This window comes from Suricata suricatta, chromosome 3, assembly GCF_006229205.1.
Source record: "Suricata suricatta isolate VVHF042 chromosome 3, meerkat_22Aug2017_6uvM2_HiC, whole genome shotgun sequence".
NCBI lineage: Eukaryota > Metazoa > Chordata > Mammalia > Carnivora > Herpestidae > Suricata > Suricata suricatta.
The window spans coordinates 164,515,324-164,532,196 of NC_043702.1; the positions used below are offsets into that span (position 1 = coordinate 164,515,324).

At 51.1% G+C, this 16,873-nt stretch overlaps 1 protein-coding gene across 1 annotated transcript in view; it reads left to right on the plus strand.

Moving 5' to 3' along the window:
- The window catches only part of HLX (H2.0 like homeobox), a 15,064-nt gene extending 8,252 nt beyond the window's left edge, over positions 1-6,812 (plus strand). Inside the window, exons 5-8 of the mRNA XM_029933410.1 lie at positions 4,230-4,320; positions 4,796-4,904; positions 5,738-5,838; positions 6,644-6,812. Coding sequence (XP_029789270.1) covers positions 4,230-4,320; positions 4,796-4,904; positions 5,738-5,838; positions 6,644-6,812 — 470 coding nt within the window. The remainder of the gene's footprint in view (positions 1-4,229; positions 4,321-4,795; positions 4,905-5,737; positions 5,839-6,643) is intronic.
- The last annotated feature ends 10,061 nt before the right edge of the window (positions 6,813-16,873 follow it).

The window sequence follows — 16,873 nt, forward strand, 5'->3', positions numbered from 1 at the left end:
GTCGGCACGCGCCAGGCCCGCCGAGGCCCGCGGGGCTGGGGCTTGGAGGCGGCGGCAGGGACGCGCGGGTCCCCCAGGCGGAGCCGAGCCGCCCCCGCTGGTGCCACCCAGGACCCGCCCTTCCCGGAAAGCAGCAGTAACTCGGCCCGAGCTGGGCTCTGCCTCGCGGGCCGCAGTGGTCCTCCGAGCGAGGTCCCCGAGGCGCAGCAGGGACGAGCCGAGGGGTGGCGACCGCGCGTCTCGCTGGGAAGGGGAGGTGTCTCATGTCCCTTCGGGTGCACGCGCGCACACGCCACAATTACGCACACAAGCCAAAGCGCCACATGCTCACAGAAGCGCCCAGGAACGCAGACCCAGACAGAGACAAGAGAGACCAAGTCCTGGCTGGTTCAGTCTTCTCTGGGCAAAACCACGCAAATACAGTTGTCCCTTCTCCATGCGGCCAGGCGGAGCGGGGAGCCTCCCGCCGCCCTCTTCGGCCACGGTTGGTGGGCGGGTGGGGCGCTGGTCTCCAGAAAGGTTTCCTTGCGCCAAGCCTCGCCACCCGAAGCGCTGTAAGCAGGAGCCCGTTCCGCTCCATTCGTCAGCCTCGGTCCAGAGAGGGCAGGGCCTGGAGGCCAGGAGTTTGGGGGAGCGCGTGGCCCTCGCTGTCCTGTCCCTTTCTGGGGCCACGGTTGTCTGACCCCGTGGCACTTCAAGGTGAAGTGTTGTTTCCCAAGGGAGGCTCTGGCCCGCGTTCCAGCCAAAGAGATCATCTGTGCTCCTTACCCACGGCCCCGCAAGGATTCCATGTGTCGGGGGGGGGGGGGGACTTGCTCAGACTCTGGTTGTCACAAATCCCTCTGACTCCCGCCACACCGCAGAGAAGACCAGTGGCGCTGGGATCTTTCCTGTGGCTGCTCCCTCTAGCTAGGCTCTGAAGTGGGATGTCAGCAGGAGTTCTAGGTTGAGGCCAGCACGGAGCCAGTGAACTCGGAGTGGCTAGCCTGCTGGTCCCTCCTGTTCCAGGTGGTGGAAGCTTACCTAACTGGAGGGTGACCCCAGATTCCCCTGCAGACGAAATCTCAGGGAATTTAAGAGGCCCCAGGGTGGGGCAGGAATCCCGACCTGCAATAGAGGATATTATGGGCGCTCCAGACTTGGGTTTTAACCTGTGTGGCGCTCCAGACTTGAGTTTTACTCTATCTCCAGATAGCCCCAGCTTCCCCTCAAAGCCGTGTCAACTCAAACAGACTCCCCCCTCCCCCGCAATGTGTGGGGTGAGCCTTGGGCAGCTCTGGAGCGAGGAATGGGGAAGAGAGGCCGCAGGCGAGGTCCAGGCATCCTCCTCCCGATGGCGCAGTGCTTTCTCCGTTTGTCTTCTGAGAGGAGCCGGTTGAAGGACTGAGTACTGGGCCCTAAACACGCAGGGTCCTCACAACCCCCCTACTTTAGCCTCTGGGGAAGGAGGGTTGTGGATCTTTGTGAAGATCCAACTACTGGTTTCATAGAGGACTCTGTAGGTGTTGGGGCTTTGGGAAATACACCCCAATTTAATTGTGCTGACACACGCATCTGGCTCACAGTCTTCCCTTCGAGGTCGTAAGGGGATTGGCCAGGGTCCTGAAGACAAATGAACTGCTTTCTCCGGCGGGTTCTCCCCACCCACGCGGATATTAAAATCTGCAGCGCGTGCCCCCGCCCCCCTGCCGCCGCTCTGCCGATTTCCCTGCTTTACACAGGGCGGGTGCACATTCTAAACTATTTACTCCACGCCACGCCCCCATCCCTGCCCAACGGGGGTTCTAACAGGCCTGGCTCTGCTGGGACACCTCGAATGGCTGGACCTTGGGTCCCTTATATGTTCTGCCTTCTGTCATTTTATGAACAAGCATGGATGTCGCAGGTGTGAGTACCTCTGACTTCTTCATTTTAAGGATGGGGCAACTGAGGCACTTGCCCAAGGTCCCCTGGGGAGTGTGCCAGGACTCGGATAAGGCTGTGGGTTTAGTGCCATTTGAGGTGCAAAGTCCTCCCTGGTGCAATTGACCAACCGTATTCTGATCTGGATTGTTACAACTCAATGGCTTTTTAATTTTTTTTTCTTAAATGTTTATTTCTCTCTCTCTCTCTCTCTCTCTCTCTCTCTCTCTCCCCCCCCTCTCTCTCTCTCCCCCCCCTCTCTCTCTCTCACACACACACACACACACACACACACACACACACACCGTGCTTGCAAGCAGCGGAGGAGCAGAGAGAGAGTGAGACAGAGGAACCAAAGTGGGCTCTGTGCTGATGGCAAACTGACTGGTGTGGGGCTCGAACTCACGAACTGAGATTGTGTCCTGAGCCTGAGTCAGATGCTTAACTGACTGAGCCACCCAGGTGCACCTCAATGGCTTTTAAAATAGGGCATAAAAGGCATTGAGCCTGCAGGGGACTGTGGGCTCCAGTTGATCCATTTGCTCCTTTGGTAGTCCCCGAGAGGTGTCCCTCCAGGAGTCGCAGACCTGGGCCTCTCTGGGATTGATATCCCACCCTCAGCCTGTGTCAACTCTGTAGCTTTGCTAGTATGTCTAAGGTGGGGGCCACATCCTGCTAACAGGACAAGGCATCATCCTTGGGTGGTTCTCTGCTTCAGTGGTGGTTGTTGACATTTGGGAATCTGGGCACAAGATGTCCGAGACCTCATCATGACTGTCATGCAGCCACTGAGCTGGCTCCTTGTCTCTCCTCCATCCTTGGACCTGGTCCCAGCTAGCAGATAATGAGCCTTCTCCTTTTGCACAGTTCTGGCTGGGTGACCGACGAGCAATAGAAGGTAGTGGGTCAGGTGGGGTAGCCTGAGCGCGAGACTTTGGTGACCCCAATGAGTATTTCTGGGGGTTGAGTATGGGAAAAGGCCAGCAGATGGTGCTTGGAGTTGAGGGCATCAGAAGGAGCGTACCTGACCCCAACCAGAAAGAGCCCAAGAATCGTTGATTCACTCACAAGTTATTAAATGTGAGACCTTGGGAAATAGAACCATGTGGCTTCAGTGTCTTCATCTGCACAATATGAAATAATCAATGTTACCTAACTTCTAAACTGCTGTGAGAATTAATTGCATTGTAAAATGTGAAATGAGAAATTGGATGGCATGCCACAGTCCTTCCTTTATTTATCAACTACAGTATTTACTACCTTATTAGTATTGCACAGTTGGGGAAAAAAAGGCATGAAATTAAATCCTTAGATGGAGACTCATAAATTCAGGGCAGTCACCAACTCGCCGGGGAATCTTTGAAAGAGTAGAGCAGAGTGTTTGGATGCGGGGTGTCCACAGAAGTTGCGCTCAGACCCTTCGGCCCCATGAGAAGCCCAGTGGTGCTGCTTCTGGGTCCTCCAGGCACTGCACCCAGCACCCTGTGCATACAGCAGGGGTTCAAGACAGCGCTTTTAGGTGTGGTTGGCAGCTTTCCTTGGGAGCTAGAGTTTCTTGACACTTCAGGTTTGAGGGAAACTTAAGTATCTGGGGTCCAAGGAGGGAAAAACATGTGCCCACTGTTAAGGTCATGTCAGGGCATATGGCATTTGGGGAGTTTTATTTAGTTCTTATTAGTCTTATTTAGTTTTATTTAGTTCTTTAGTTCTTAATTGCATAGAGGGAAGTCTTCAAAACGGAAACGGTATCAACTGTCCCTTTGGCAGGGCAAAGGCACCCTCTGCTTCTTGAGGGCAGGGCTGGGCTCTGCTTCAGGGTCGGGGCAATTCTAGCACCTAGCACAGTGTCAATACAGGGAAGGTACCTCAAGAGGTGTTTATTGAATAAATGAGTAACATACTGTTGTGTTCCTTGAGGTTATTTATAGTCCCGGTGGATCCTCAGGAACAATGTGATGGGTAGTTAGCCCTGCGAACACAGGAAGAAGGTGAGCCAGAAGGCGTGGAAGGTACTGATTGGTGACCCACGGAGGCGCAAACTTGGAAGTCCCAAGTCATCTGGATGGGGATACACAAGGGTCCCAGACACTAAATCCGTTGCAGAGCAAGGAAATAAGTTCACAAGCAGCGCTCCATATGGCTAGCGGAAGCGCTCGTTCGCGCAAGTTCACCTGGAGAACGTGGTGCGCAGGTGGGCATCCTTGGCCTCATTGTGTAGGTTGAATGACTCATCCACAGTTATCTCGCCAGCAGCCAACGCGAGGACCAGGACGGAAGCCAGAAACTTTGTGTGCTTCCCAGGGTGGCGCGCTCCGGGGGGCGTTCAGATCTGCGCGAGCATCTCCGCACAGAGAGCAGCGAGCTGGCGGCTGTGAGTGTGCACCTCGCCTTTGCCCTCTGCTGCGCGCAAAAGCGTCGGTTAGTTTCGCCCGAGTTCCAGAGCTCCCCACCTCTCGCTGCTCACCCCTGACTCGCCTCTGGCGATTTCAGGGTCAGCAATTTCAGCCTCGCTTTGATTTGTCAGGGCTGTTTATTTTTGTTTGTCCGAATGGGGTGAAGAGTGCACCCCGCACTTTCCAGCACGTGATGCGAGCTCAAGAAATGAGCCAATGAATGAATGAGCGAACGAATGAACTAATGACCTAGTAAGATCCCTTATGCCGCAGACCCCACGGGCATCTGGTTGATGATCTGGCCATTTTCTGTATCCTTCTGTGGAGAGAATCGAAGGCCGCGCGCGACCTCCAAAGGAGTCGCGGTGCAGCAGGGCGCTCTCGGCACCAGGAGCACACTGTGCTCTCAAGTGTTCAGGAGGGTGCCTGCCCGCGCCCCGCTAGCCACTCCTTTGGGTCCGGTGGAGGGTCCCAGGTCCTCTGTCTTCTTGATTCCTCAGCGCCCAGTCGAAGGTAATCGAGGGCCCTCAGGCTGCGACCTCGCTCGGGTCGATCCCAGCATCAGCCCCGGATGGTGGGCTGTTCCCGGAAAATCTGAAAACCTTCCGGGTAAGGCTGCCTCGGATCCTCCGAAGCGGTCTACGCCACATCCCTTTGTTCTCATCTCCCGCAAGGTTCCTGCCTCCTCCGCGAACTCGGCTCCCTAGGCGAGGGCGCAGTGGAAAGGACAGGAATCAAACTTTTCTAGGACACACAATTTAAACACGAATGTCGATCGTAACGCAAATGTTCCCCTTTCCTCCGGTCCCCACTCGCCCGTTCCTCTCCTTCTCGCTTTGGGCATCCTCATCCCTTCCCATTTGTTTTGTTTTGTTTTGTTTTGTTTCCCCCTCTCCACTCCCTGTGCCTGGATCTTCCTTCATCCAGCGATTGTCCACGTTTCCACTTAGGACTTTAAGAGGAGCTGGGCCCCGCCGTCGGGGTTCGAGGGCAACTAGAGCAGACCATGTGGTGCAGGGGCTGCTCCAGAGGGGGAGGGGCTCCAGCCTCGACTCTGACCCCAAATGAAACGAAAGGCAGTTATATATTTTTTTGAAATTATTATTTAAAAAAAAAAAACGAATGGGCCGTAAGATTAACACAACAACAACACTGACCCACAAAGACGCCATCCTCATCAGAAGCATTGCTCAAGAGCCAAGGGAGATAGACGTGTCGGTGCACGTGGGCCACCCACTGCCTCGGTGTCATCCGTTAACACAGGCATAGCTTACACCATTTGTGCCCATACTACGTGCTGGCCGTTCGGGTTTGGGACCATCCGAGGCTCCAGAAGAGCAACAGGAACGCACCCTGAGGTTCGTGGTCTGAACCTGCAGTTTTAGCGACCATAACCTTTCTTTCTCACCTCTTTCCCCCCTCTTTTGGTTTTCCCATTGCAGAGGGATGGTCATGAGGGCACCCGTCCTGCCTTCAGAGTCCTCTCCAGCTTTCCCACTAGCGCTCCCATCTTCTCCCATCGATTTGCTCTGCAACCCAGGAGGTAGGTCCCTATCTGGCTACATAGGTTAGGGGCACACATCTGACACTGAGCACAGTCACAGCTGTGCACAGGTATCCTGGCGAATAGAAGTGACCCTCAGAGAATTGACATGAAGCTATCACCACCATCGCATCGCTAAATTCTTCTACGTGGGGCGCGGCTTTACTTGGAAATCACCCAGGGTGACGGTGTGCAAGTGAAAAACGGAGGAAACAGACGCAATCGGTTCCCACTTTGAAAGCACGAGTTGGAAGTCTTGTATCTCATTTAACCTTCCCAGCAACTCTGGGCAAGAAGGTATTTTCTTCCGATCTTGTAGATAATCCAGTTTGAGGAGCAGAGAGGTTGGGTAATTTGATCCAGGCACTGGCTGGCAAGGGACTTGGCCAAGCTTCTGATCCCCCCACAACCCCGAAGCCCAGCCGGTTCCTTGTTTCAATCCTGAACGAGTGGGCTTCCCTGACTCTCTCTTCAAAGAAAAAGAAAAGTTCAAAGTTCAGAGAAAAGCTCTGCTCCCACTCTTAGTGAATTACTGCATTCATTATTTCAGATGTCCACTTTACATTGTGAGAATAGACACCACCACCACAGAGAAATCCATTAAGCATCGTTCTCCCCCAGGGAAAGCGCAGGCCTGGTGTACCGTGTCTGGTGTACAAGGTTGATGACTGAAGGAGGGGAGGGTTTGCTGCAAAAACATCTGTAAGCAAGCGGTCGCCATGAGCACGTACTGTTCCACTGCACCTCAAGGTGGGGAAGCTACACGAAGTCTAAAAGCCACACCTTCCCCTTTCTGTGCTCCCAGCCACTCCTCCTTTGCGTCCTCACCTGGCCTCCCCCAGGCCCAGCCGGCATCCCCGCTCTGCTGCCTCCCTACACCTCCTCCTCCTAGCTGCGGCCCAGAGCCTCGGCCGGGCGGTGACCTGAGTCCTAACGCTGCCGCGGTGTCCGTGCAGCGGCGGGACGGGATATGACCGGCCTGGAGTTGCGGCCGGTCCCCGCAGCGCTTTGCCGCCGGCCGCAGCTCCTAGGGCGGGAGCGAGGGGCCCGGCGCCGGGCGGGGTAGGAAATTTACGGTCTGTGTATACTTTCTGGCTCCAGAGCCCCGCGCACCAGAAGGATGGGGCCCCGCGAGCCCCCGAGGCCGCGAGCTGGGGCCGCAGGCGTCGCGGCCAAGTTTGGTGTCCCCGACTGTCTCCTTACGGCCGCTCTGAGGCCATAAACCTCCCCGGGAGGGCGCGGCTGAAAATGAAAGTCCTGGAGGGAGGTGGGTACCAGCCACGCCGAAGTAAGCTCAGCCCGCCTAGGAAACCGGCTCCGAGGCCTGCGTTCAGTTGCCCTGCGTTGTCTACACCGCCGGTGCGGCCATGGTGCAGGGTGGGATTCCAGGCCCAGTGTAGGACTGCGGGCCCTACTTGCGGATAGGTGACGGCCCCGGTGTTCCCACCGCGCCGCTTCTCCCGTAGGGCCAGACTTCATTCTATTTCTCCATTCGGTCCATGGCAGATAAAAGGGCCCATCCAAAAGTTGGCGGCAAATGCGAGAATTCCTTGGGCCTTGGGTGCTGGAGGAGGCGGGGAAAATGGTCTGGGGCAGGCAGCCAACGCCGGCAAGACCAGAAGTTCGAGTGATGGTGCTTCATTCCTGCCGGGTTAGCACGAAGGGTGTCTACACTGGTGGCCTCGGGCCACACCTGCGCTCAGGAGGTGTGAGTTAAGGCAGGCAGCCAGATCAGGACAGGTCCTTTCATTCATGTTGCCAGTACTGTGTTCACCGACTGACAAATCTCGAAGGACAGTTAGGCCTAATTCAGTTTACCTAATAATATCTGGCACAACTTTTAATTTAAATAACGTAGCAGGATTTTGCGTTCCTATGTGCCAGGCACTGTTCTAAGAACTTTATGTATATTAACTTAATTGTTTTTTTAATAAAATTCCAATTGTTGTGATTACTTAACATCACCCCCATTTTACAGATGAAGAAACAGTGGCCAAGAAAGGTTAATTAATTCGCTGGAGGACAGCCAGTTCGCAAGTGGAGTTGGAATAATTTGTGTCTTCTCCAGCGCCTACATTATCTAAATCATCTACGGTACTAATGAAACCACTACTTATTTTGAATATATTAAGAGTCTTGCAGGCAAGAAGGGCTGAATCCCCACAGAAAGCCCTGGAGGTCGGTTGACCCAACTCTTAATCCATCTCGGAAGGGGCTGGACCCTCGCCCCTTCGCTGGGAGCTGCAAACCTTGAGGTCAGGCAAGCAGGGTGGCCCAGTCCATAAATACGGGCCATTTAGCAATTACCCTGGGGTGTGTTAATTGCGCCTGGAGGTAGTCATTGTGAGTCTCTCTCACCCTGGCTTCTTGTCCTTGGCTTTCTTTTGATTTACAGTTGGGCCGGGTCTCTCGTACCGGAGGATCTAGGTGAACCCAGTCTTGGTAGAAACGCGTGCTCTGGGATGCGCAGTGCCGCTGGGGCCAGTGGTGCTGGGCCTGCACTGTTGCAGCTTCTCTGTGGGGACATCTAAGGACTGCTGCAGTATCTTCACTCTGCAAGGGGGAGGTGGGGAGTCACGTCTCTGAAGCTTAGCTCCTTCCACTGGGCATGCCCCTGGATGGAAGTGTCGATTTATTTGAAAACAGCAGAGGTAGGAGTAAAAAAATGGAGCAGGGTAGATTATGAAACAACGGAGTGAAAAGAAGAAGAAGAAGGAGAAGCAGCAGCAGCAGCAGCAGCAGAAGAAGAAGAAGAAGGAGAAGAAGAAGAAGAAGAGGTAGAAGAAGAGGAAGAAGAAGAAGAAGAAGTAAGAGAGAGAAGATGGAGATCATGAAAATAAGTGGAATTTTGCAGCATTTCTCACATTTTTCTAAGCGCGGTGGGCGGGGCTGACACAACCGGTTTGGGGCCAGGCCATAAATTAATAGATTTATTCCTTAATCAGGAAAAAGCCATTAAGATATTCTTGGCTTCGTCTGTGGGAAAATAATTTCTTTGATTGAGTTGCCCCAGAAGACCCTCCGAAGCCCTCTCCTCTCCCCCTCTGACGGCCTCCTCTTTCCTGCCGGAAGGAGGGGAGAAGCTGGAGACCCCAGGGAGAAGAGGCCTTTCCATCTTTTCCAGCATCTTGAATTTCACTTTGCAAGTTTCTTTCTACTTCTTGATTTGATCTCTGTTGCCTTGGAGACTCGGAACCTCTGAGAGAGAATTCTCCCAAAGCCAGCCTTGCCACCAACTCTGTCTCCGACCTTCTTCGGGTCCTCTGGCCCAGCGGTTCCTGGGCGCTTAACTAGCCCCAGGGCTCCTGCGTGAGCCAGAGAATTCAAGTGATGGGGAGGGGCGGGCCAAGAGTGCTCCCCAATGAGAAGGAGGAGCCCAGAGCCGGGTGGACGAAGAGCTCCTTCTGAAGGAAGGAGTTGCGCTCCTGTCAGGCCCAGAAGGCTAGGACTGGTGCCTGGACCCCTCTGGGTCTCTGCGACCCTTCCAGAGGATCCTCGCAGTCAAAACTATTCTCACAATAAAAGGTAATTGACTCTTCCGCAAGGGTGCAGTGGAGTTTCCCAGAGGCCACATTAGGTATGATGATGTCATGGCTCTGATGGCTTATGGAATGTGTGCATCTTCTAGTACATTCCAAAAATATGTTTTGGTTTTCCATGTGTGTCTGTGCAACGTAGCTATTTGCATTTAAATGATTTTAAATAAAATGAAATATTTATTTCTTTAGTCACACCAGCCACTTTTCATTGTTCCATAGCCACATGTGGCCGGTGGCTGTCACGCTGCAAAGAGTAGAGGTACCGATGTTCCTTAATCATGGAAATTCAGCAGAATAGTGCTCATCTATGAGGTAAGTGCAAATGGACACAAACACACAAATAAATGCCCTTTAGCCATCTTAGTACTTAAATTTTTTTTTGTCTTTTTTTATTTTGAGAGAGAGACAGAGAGTGAGCAGAGGAGGGATGGAGAGAGAGGTAAACACAGAATCTGAAGCAGGTTCCAGGCTCTGAACTGTCAGCACAGAGCCCGATGCAGGTCTTGAACCCACGGACTGTGAGATCATGACCTGAGCTGAAGTGGGACGCTTAACCGACTGAGCCACCCATCAGATCTGTATCTATATCTATCTGCCTGTCCATAAAATTGTGGGTAAATATACAAAACATAAACTTTACTATCTGAACTACTTTAAGTATATAGTTCAACAGTGTTACAATATCCCATCTCCAGAACTTTCTCATCTTATGGCACTGAAATTCTACATCCATTAAATAATAACTCCCCTTCAGTAATATTTTTATGTTGATGTGAATTGGATTCCAGGCTTTGGAATTTTAGTCAATACTGTGGACTAATATTAACCATTCCAGTTAAGAAATCAGTTAGTCATTCAAAATAGCTGAACTGGTTGGAGAAGGACAGCCAGAGTCCTCAGAATGTAATCAGCCACCAGTAACTATGCCATTTCCACTGATTCCTCCATCTCTAACTGCTGGGATCCCAAAAGGCCGTTCTTGACTAAGCAGTGGATATACCCAGGGGCTGAAAATGATGTGATGTCCCCTAAATGAGTACTTGTCATGTGTTTGGGGGGTTAATGATGGGTGGTGAGTTTAGTCACTGGATCTTTGTAATGTTTTTCAGAAAGTGCTTGAATGGTTGTTACAATAGCAGAGAAGGAAAGATAAGCTCCAGATTAATCTCTGGTTGCATCTAAAACCCTAGTGATGATTTGTTATCATGAGGAGAACAAACTATCAAAATATTTAGTAATATTTTTGGTACAGTGTGGCAGGAGAGAGAAAAATCTTCCTTAAAATGATAGGAGTCACTAAAAATAATTAAATGCTTCTTTGGGGGAAAGCTTATCTTTCTCCAACAATTTAGTTTTCTGTCATTTTTAATTGGAAAAAACCTTCAATTGAAAATATTAGATAATTTGGGCGCCTAGGTGGCTCAGTCAGTTAAGTGTCCAGCTTTGGCTCAGGTCATGATCTCGCGGTTCGTGGGTTTGAGCTCTGTGTCAGGCTCTGTGCTGACAACTCAGAGCCTGGAGCCTGTCTTTGGATTCTGTGTCTCTGCCTCTCTCTGACCCTCCCCTGCTCATGCTGTCTCTCTCTCTCTCTCTCTCTCTCTCTCTCTCTCTCTCAAAAATAATTAAAACATTAAAAAAGTAAAAAAAGAGAAAACATTAGATAAATAGCAAAGGATTTACTACATAGCATGCTTTCAGATGTAAGTAAAAGAGAACTCAGTGTAAGGTGGCGTATCTAATAAAGAAAATTAATTGCTTTGCATGATTGAAAAGTGTAATCATGGTTTGATCCGAGCTCTGGCTCTGTTTTCTGTGGGTTTTTCACCTTCTCTCTATGTCACTTCGTGCTCAGCCTGGCCTCCCTCTCTTCTGTGCATACTTGTGCAGAAGATAGTGCTTGGCCAGAGCTGGAAGGATAATCAATTGGAGATTTCCTCAAGTCTTGAGATGATGGCTTTCTTCTTACATCTTTAACATTTTTGCCCTTGTCTACAATTCCCATATTGTGTTCCTATTTTTTGGTGCCGTGACCTGTCTGTTCCATCTTGGAAATTAATTAGAATCCAAGTTCTTAGTGCTTTTCTGCTAGGTTTTACTTCACTAGGTCTTGGATGAGGGTATGGCTGAATATTTGGATATTTAATGTTACCCAGGCCATTCTTATTATCAGGCTAGCTTAAGAACTAGGGACCTAAAATTGATTATCTTTGCATTGGATGCGGGAGAGCTCAGCAGGCCAGTTCCCGAAAAGCATTCAGGGCTGTATGTGTGTGCGGATTTTGGATACAAATACAGTAAAACCTTGGATTGTGAGTAACTTGTTCTGTGAGCATTCCACAGGATGAGCAAACATTTCTCATAAATTTTAACTTTATAAATGAGCGATGTCTTGTAATATGAGTTGTACGTGATGCCGAATGTCACATGATCACAACTGAGCCAATGGTTCTTGAAATGCACCTTGGATGACAAACATGTTTCGGGAACGGATTGTGCTCGCAAACCAAGGTTTTACTGGATTGGTCCTGGCACCATATTTCTTTTATCCTTATTTTTTTCTCCTAAATTTTCTTCTTAAATGAAATTTTACTATACCATACACACATATACAGACACACACACACACACTCACACAAATATATATAACTAAATTCTTCTTGAATGAGGTAGAACACACCAGATAGATTGTGGCAGGAAACAGAAGACATACTCTGTCGATTTTTGAAGCGACCTTTTCAGGAAGGACCATTCATTGAGGTCTGGACAGGTTTCAGGGGACCAACAAGAGACGTAGAGGAAGTAGTAACAATTGGGAGAAACATTAGCATCCCCGCCCTAGGGGGCCAAGAAATGCATTAGTTTTGTTAGGGCTACTGTCGCAAATTACTACAAACAGTGACTCAAACAATAGAAATGTATTCTCTTACAATTCTTTTTTTTAAAGTTTATTTTTGGGGAGAGAGAGAGAAAATGAGGAGGGAAGGGGCAGTGAGGAAGGGGACAGAGGATCCAAGCATAGCTCTGTGTTGCTAGTGGGGGGCCTGATGTGGGGTTGGAACTCACAAACTATGAGATCATGACCTGAGCTGAAGTTGGACACTTAACCCACTGAGCCCCCCCAGCTCCCCCCCACCCCCCATGGTTCTAGAGGCTGGAAGTCCAGAATGCGTTTCCTTGGGCTAAAGTCAGGGGCTTGGCAGGACTGCTTCCTTCAGGAGGCTGAGGGCGAAAATCTCCTCGTCTCTTTCAGCTTTTGGCTAATGACAGCATTCCTTGGCTTTTGTTGGTGTCACTCCCATCTCTGCTTTTCTGGTCACCTAGCCTTTCCTTCTGTGTCAGATATCTTTCTGCGTTTCTCTTACGAGCACCCTGTGGTGGCATTGAGCACCCAGATAATTCAGATAAGCTTCCATCTAAAGATCCTTAATCACATGTGCAAAGCCCCGATTGCCATATAAGGTAACGTCCACAGGTGCCAGGGATTAGGACTGGTTATGGTTGGGGACCATGATTCACTCTCCCACACAAGGACCAGTGTGGCTGGAGGGTGGAGCGAGGTGCCCAGAGCTCAGAACCTGGAGCTGGGGAAGGGAAGATACCCAGTTGTGGGTAGAAGGCACAGCTGTTGACACAATGGTGTCCCCTGTCCCTGTGGGGCGGGGGCAGGAGGAAGAAAGATGTACTTCCCAGTTCTCACCCCACTGCTCCCTGTCCTGATCTCCTGCCAGTGTGTCCCATCAGCTAAGTGGCTGTCCTGGGGACAGAGCAGAGCATAGCACAAATGTGGAGAACACTCGGCTTCTAGGTGCCCATAACTACCAGAGGACTGCAGAGTGGAGGGCCCCGGGGCCGTCCCGGACCCTAAGCTGTGTTTCTCAGAGGAGGGCCCTGTGCCACCGTGAGCTGCTCACGCTCTGGTCACATGCCTTCTCCAGTGCTTTCATGGAGTCCTCGGTCTGGATCCTGCCAGTTAGGAGGAGACAATTGAGAGATTTGAGGCTGAGTTTCAGCTCAGGTTTTGAGTTTCTCTTTGTATCCCCAGGGCCCTCATCTAAGGTGGAAAAGGGCTTTGGTTGACATTAAAGGGACTGAGCAGTAATGGGATCCGGGGCACTCAGGCAGTCTCCTCTCCGCCAGAAGGTTTCAGTCCTTAGGAAGGTAGGCTGCATCTCTTGTCTTCAGGAGCCCCATGCTGTTCCTGAGACGTGCAGTGGGGCTCAGATGCCTAGCATCCCGTGGCTGCCATCTCCATATGGAAATTTAAAACCCAGCTTGCATCAGCCAGAGACTGGGGCCAGGCCGGGGGTAACTGGGTTACGGAGAGCCAGCCCCTGGGGCCGAGTCTGCTCTTGCTCCAAGCCCCAGCCCACACACCTCACCGCTTCTTTTCCCCATTGCCACTTCCCAAGGGTACCCCCTTCCCATCCTCTGCAGGGCTCACAATGGGCCAGGCTCATGCCCTCCTCATCCACTTCTCCCCTGTGGAGCCTTGAGCCACCCACCCTGGCAGGACCGGCTGGGACTGACATCAGGTGTGTTGGGGACGCTCCCATGTACAAATTCCTGCTTTCTAATGGTTGCCTGGGTGTTTTTTTTTTTTTTTTTTATTATTGACATTTGAAACTAAAGACAAAACCAGCTGCTTCTTGAGGGGAAAAAAGCAAAACATGAAAAGAATCTCCCGTATAAACCCACTGCCGCCCCCTTCTCCCCCTTCCCCTGCCAAACCCCAAACCAATAAAAATGAGTCTAACTAATAATTCAGTCTCCCTGCCTGGTTCACTGTGACCAAAGCCAGGAGAGGCAGCCCAGCAGGGAGCCCTCATTGACGAGAAATTTATCATTGGTAATTTTATTAGGTTTAATGTAGCCAACAGGGGTTAGTGATAGTTTCAGTATTCTTTTTCCGGAGGGATTCCCCCCGCCCCCACCCCGACGGACCGCTGTTTTATAGGACTGACATCTGATTGTCTTTATCATTTAGCGTAGCTTGGTTGAATGTCACACTTCTCAAAATGCTATCACTGAGGAAGGATTCCATAGTTTGTAATTTATACCAATTTCTCCTTTGTATCTTTCTTTTAAACATCTCTCAGGGCGAGGCAGCTGGGTGGCTCAGTCGGTTGAGTGCCCCACTCTTGATTTGGGCTCCGATCATGATCTGAGGGTCGAAGTATCGAGCCTCCGGGTGGGCTCTTCGAGGAGCGTGAAGCCTTCTTGGGATTCTCTCTCTCTTTCGCTCTCTCTCCCTCTGCCCTTCTCCCAGACTCACACACTCTGTCTCTCTCTGAAAAAATCAATTTCTCTGGGCTCAGAAGCATATCTACCATAATTATCACAATAATCCTCTAAAGCAGACATTCATCTGTCACGCCTGAAAGCAATGCCTTTTTAGTGGGAATGCTTTAAAATGTCTCGTTTGCACAGAAATGGCCATCCGTTCCTTGGTAATTTAAGCAAGTTACTTAAAATCAGGCAATTAGGTTCATGAGACCGTGGCCTTTTGAAGTGGAATGGGGTCAGAGATGAGCCTGCCGCTTCTCCAGAAGATGTTCAATCTCTTCAGCGTAAAATGTGGAGGGACCTAGCCCCCTTTTCAGCTTCAGAGAAAGATCATGCACTCACAGATTTCGTTCCAAGCATGGAAATCAGAGGGTGGGCCCCTTCGACTTTCTGGAAGAAACAGCAGCTGCTCCTGTTGTCACTGGGAAAGATGACAGGCCTGGATTAGGTCTTCTGTGGAGGCCAGAACTCTTGAGGGAGCGGCCCTGGGCCCTGACATGGCAGAACCACGGACACAGGGAAGGCCCCCAAACTGAAGCAGATGGAATTGCTGATAAATGAGTTGAAATGGTAGAGGTCCCTCCATCGGGAGCCGGTTGGATTTACTGAGAGCCGCTCCGTGGAGGGCAATTCTGGGGGCGGCCAAGCTGCCTTCAGATGTGAATCAGAGGCATTCATATATTCTGTCCTTCACCCTTCAAAGTAAGGTGTCAAATGTCTTGATGAAATACCTCTCCCACTTCCTCAGACGTGGGGACCCAGCTACCCTGGTGATAAATGGCTCAGGGCGAATCAATAGCATGAAGGTCAGGCTTGGCTAGACCCTGGTCACAGGGCCAGAGTAATAATGTCACAATCAGTCGGTGGGGCAGAGCCCAGGCAAGGCCATGGCCTATGTTTGAAGGCAACACGTGGAGATGGGGGGTCGGGGATCATAAGCTCAAGACCGCAGCACTCTGCGATGGCGCCAGCCTGCCAAATCCTTTCTGCGACAGTCTCTCCGCCCGCACGTGTGGCTGTCTGGACGCGGATGTAAGAGGCAGAATTGCATGAGGACATCGGTGCTTGCAAAGGGGGAGTGATCTCATAGCTTGGGAGGTCCCCTGGTGGAAATGGGCCACCCAAATCACACTTGGCTGAAGGGTACGAACTACGGAGAGAAAAACTATGGGTGCCGTTCTGTGGAAACAAGGTTGCTTTCGGTTCCACCATGTGAGAGGCCGCTATCCTGAGCTGGACTTTTCTATTGTACTGCTTCCGCCTCTGCTCTGCCTGTGAAAAATGTTTACTTATTTATTATTATTATTTTAAAAATGTTTAATGTCTATTTATTTTTGAGAGAGAGAGAGGCAGAGAGCGAGGGAGACAGAATCTGAAGCAGTTTTCAGGCCCTGAGCTGTCAGCACAGAGCCTAATGTGGGGCTTGAACTCAGGAACTGTGAGATCATGACCTGAGCCGAAGTCGGACCCTTAACAGACTGAGCCACCCAGGTGCCCCTATTGTTTATTTGTTATTTTTGAGGGGGGGAGGGGCAGAGAGGGAGACAGAAGAGAGTCTCACGAATCGTGAGATCATGACCTAAGCCGAAGTTGGACGCTTAACTGACGGAGCCACACAGGGCTCCCTGGGACCTTTCATCACCGTAGAGAATCCCTCCAGATCTGAGGAGATAGAACTTTTTTCTTCATGATGGTGATAGGAGGGAACAATGGGTGCGGACACAGAAAACCCCTGCATTCAGGCTGCTTCTGGGGGGGCCGCCACAGACCACACGGGGCCCTGAGGCTGCTGCCAAGGGTCAGTGAGTATGAGAGCAGCTGCCGGGAGAAAGGAGGAAGTCACTTTGGCAGTGGTGTTAGGAAGCCTGGGGTCATGTGCCAGCGGGTGGCGGGTGCTGCCTGCCCTTTACGGTTGGGCCTCCTCTCTCCCTGCCTTCAGTGCCTCTTCTCTCCCAAAGCTGTCCACCTGAGTCTTCTTCCCACTCAAGGACTCTCCAGATGTTCAGATGTTTCTTTTGACCCCATGTCCCCTGGAACATCTGGAAGTTCCCATTGTGACTGTCTAGGTCTCTGGGCTCTGGCTTGTGCTAGGGTTAGTCCTTCCTGCTGGATCCCTTCATAATTGCATTTTCTTTTCACTAGAGTTAGAGAATCAGGGTGAGCTCTCTGTTCATTAAAAAAAAAAAATTGAGTCTTTGAGACAATTGTGCATG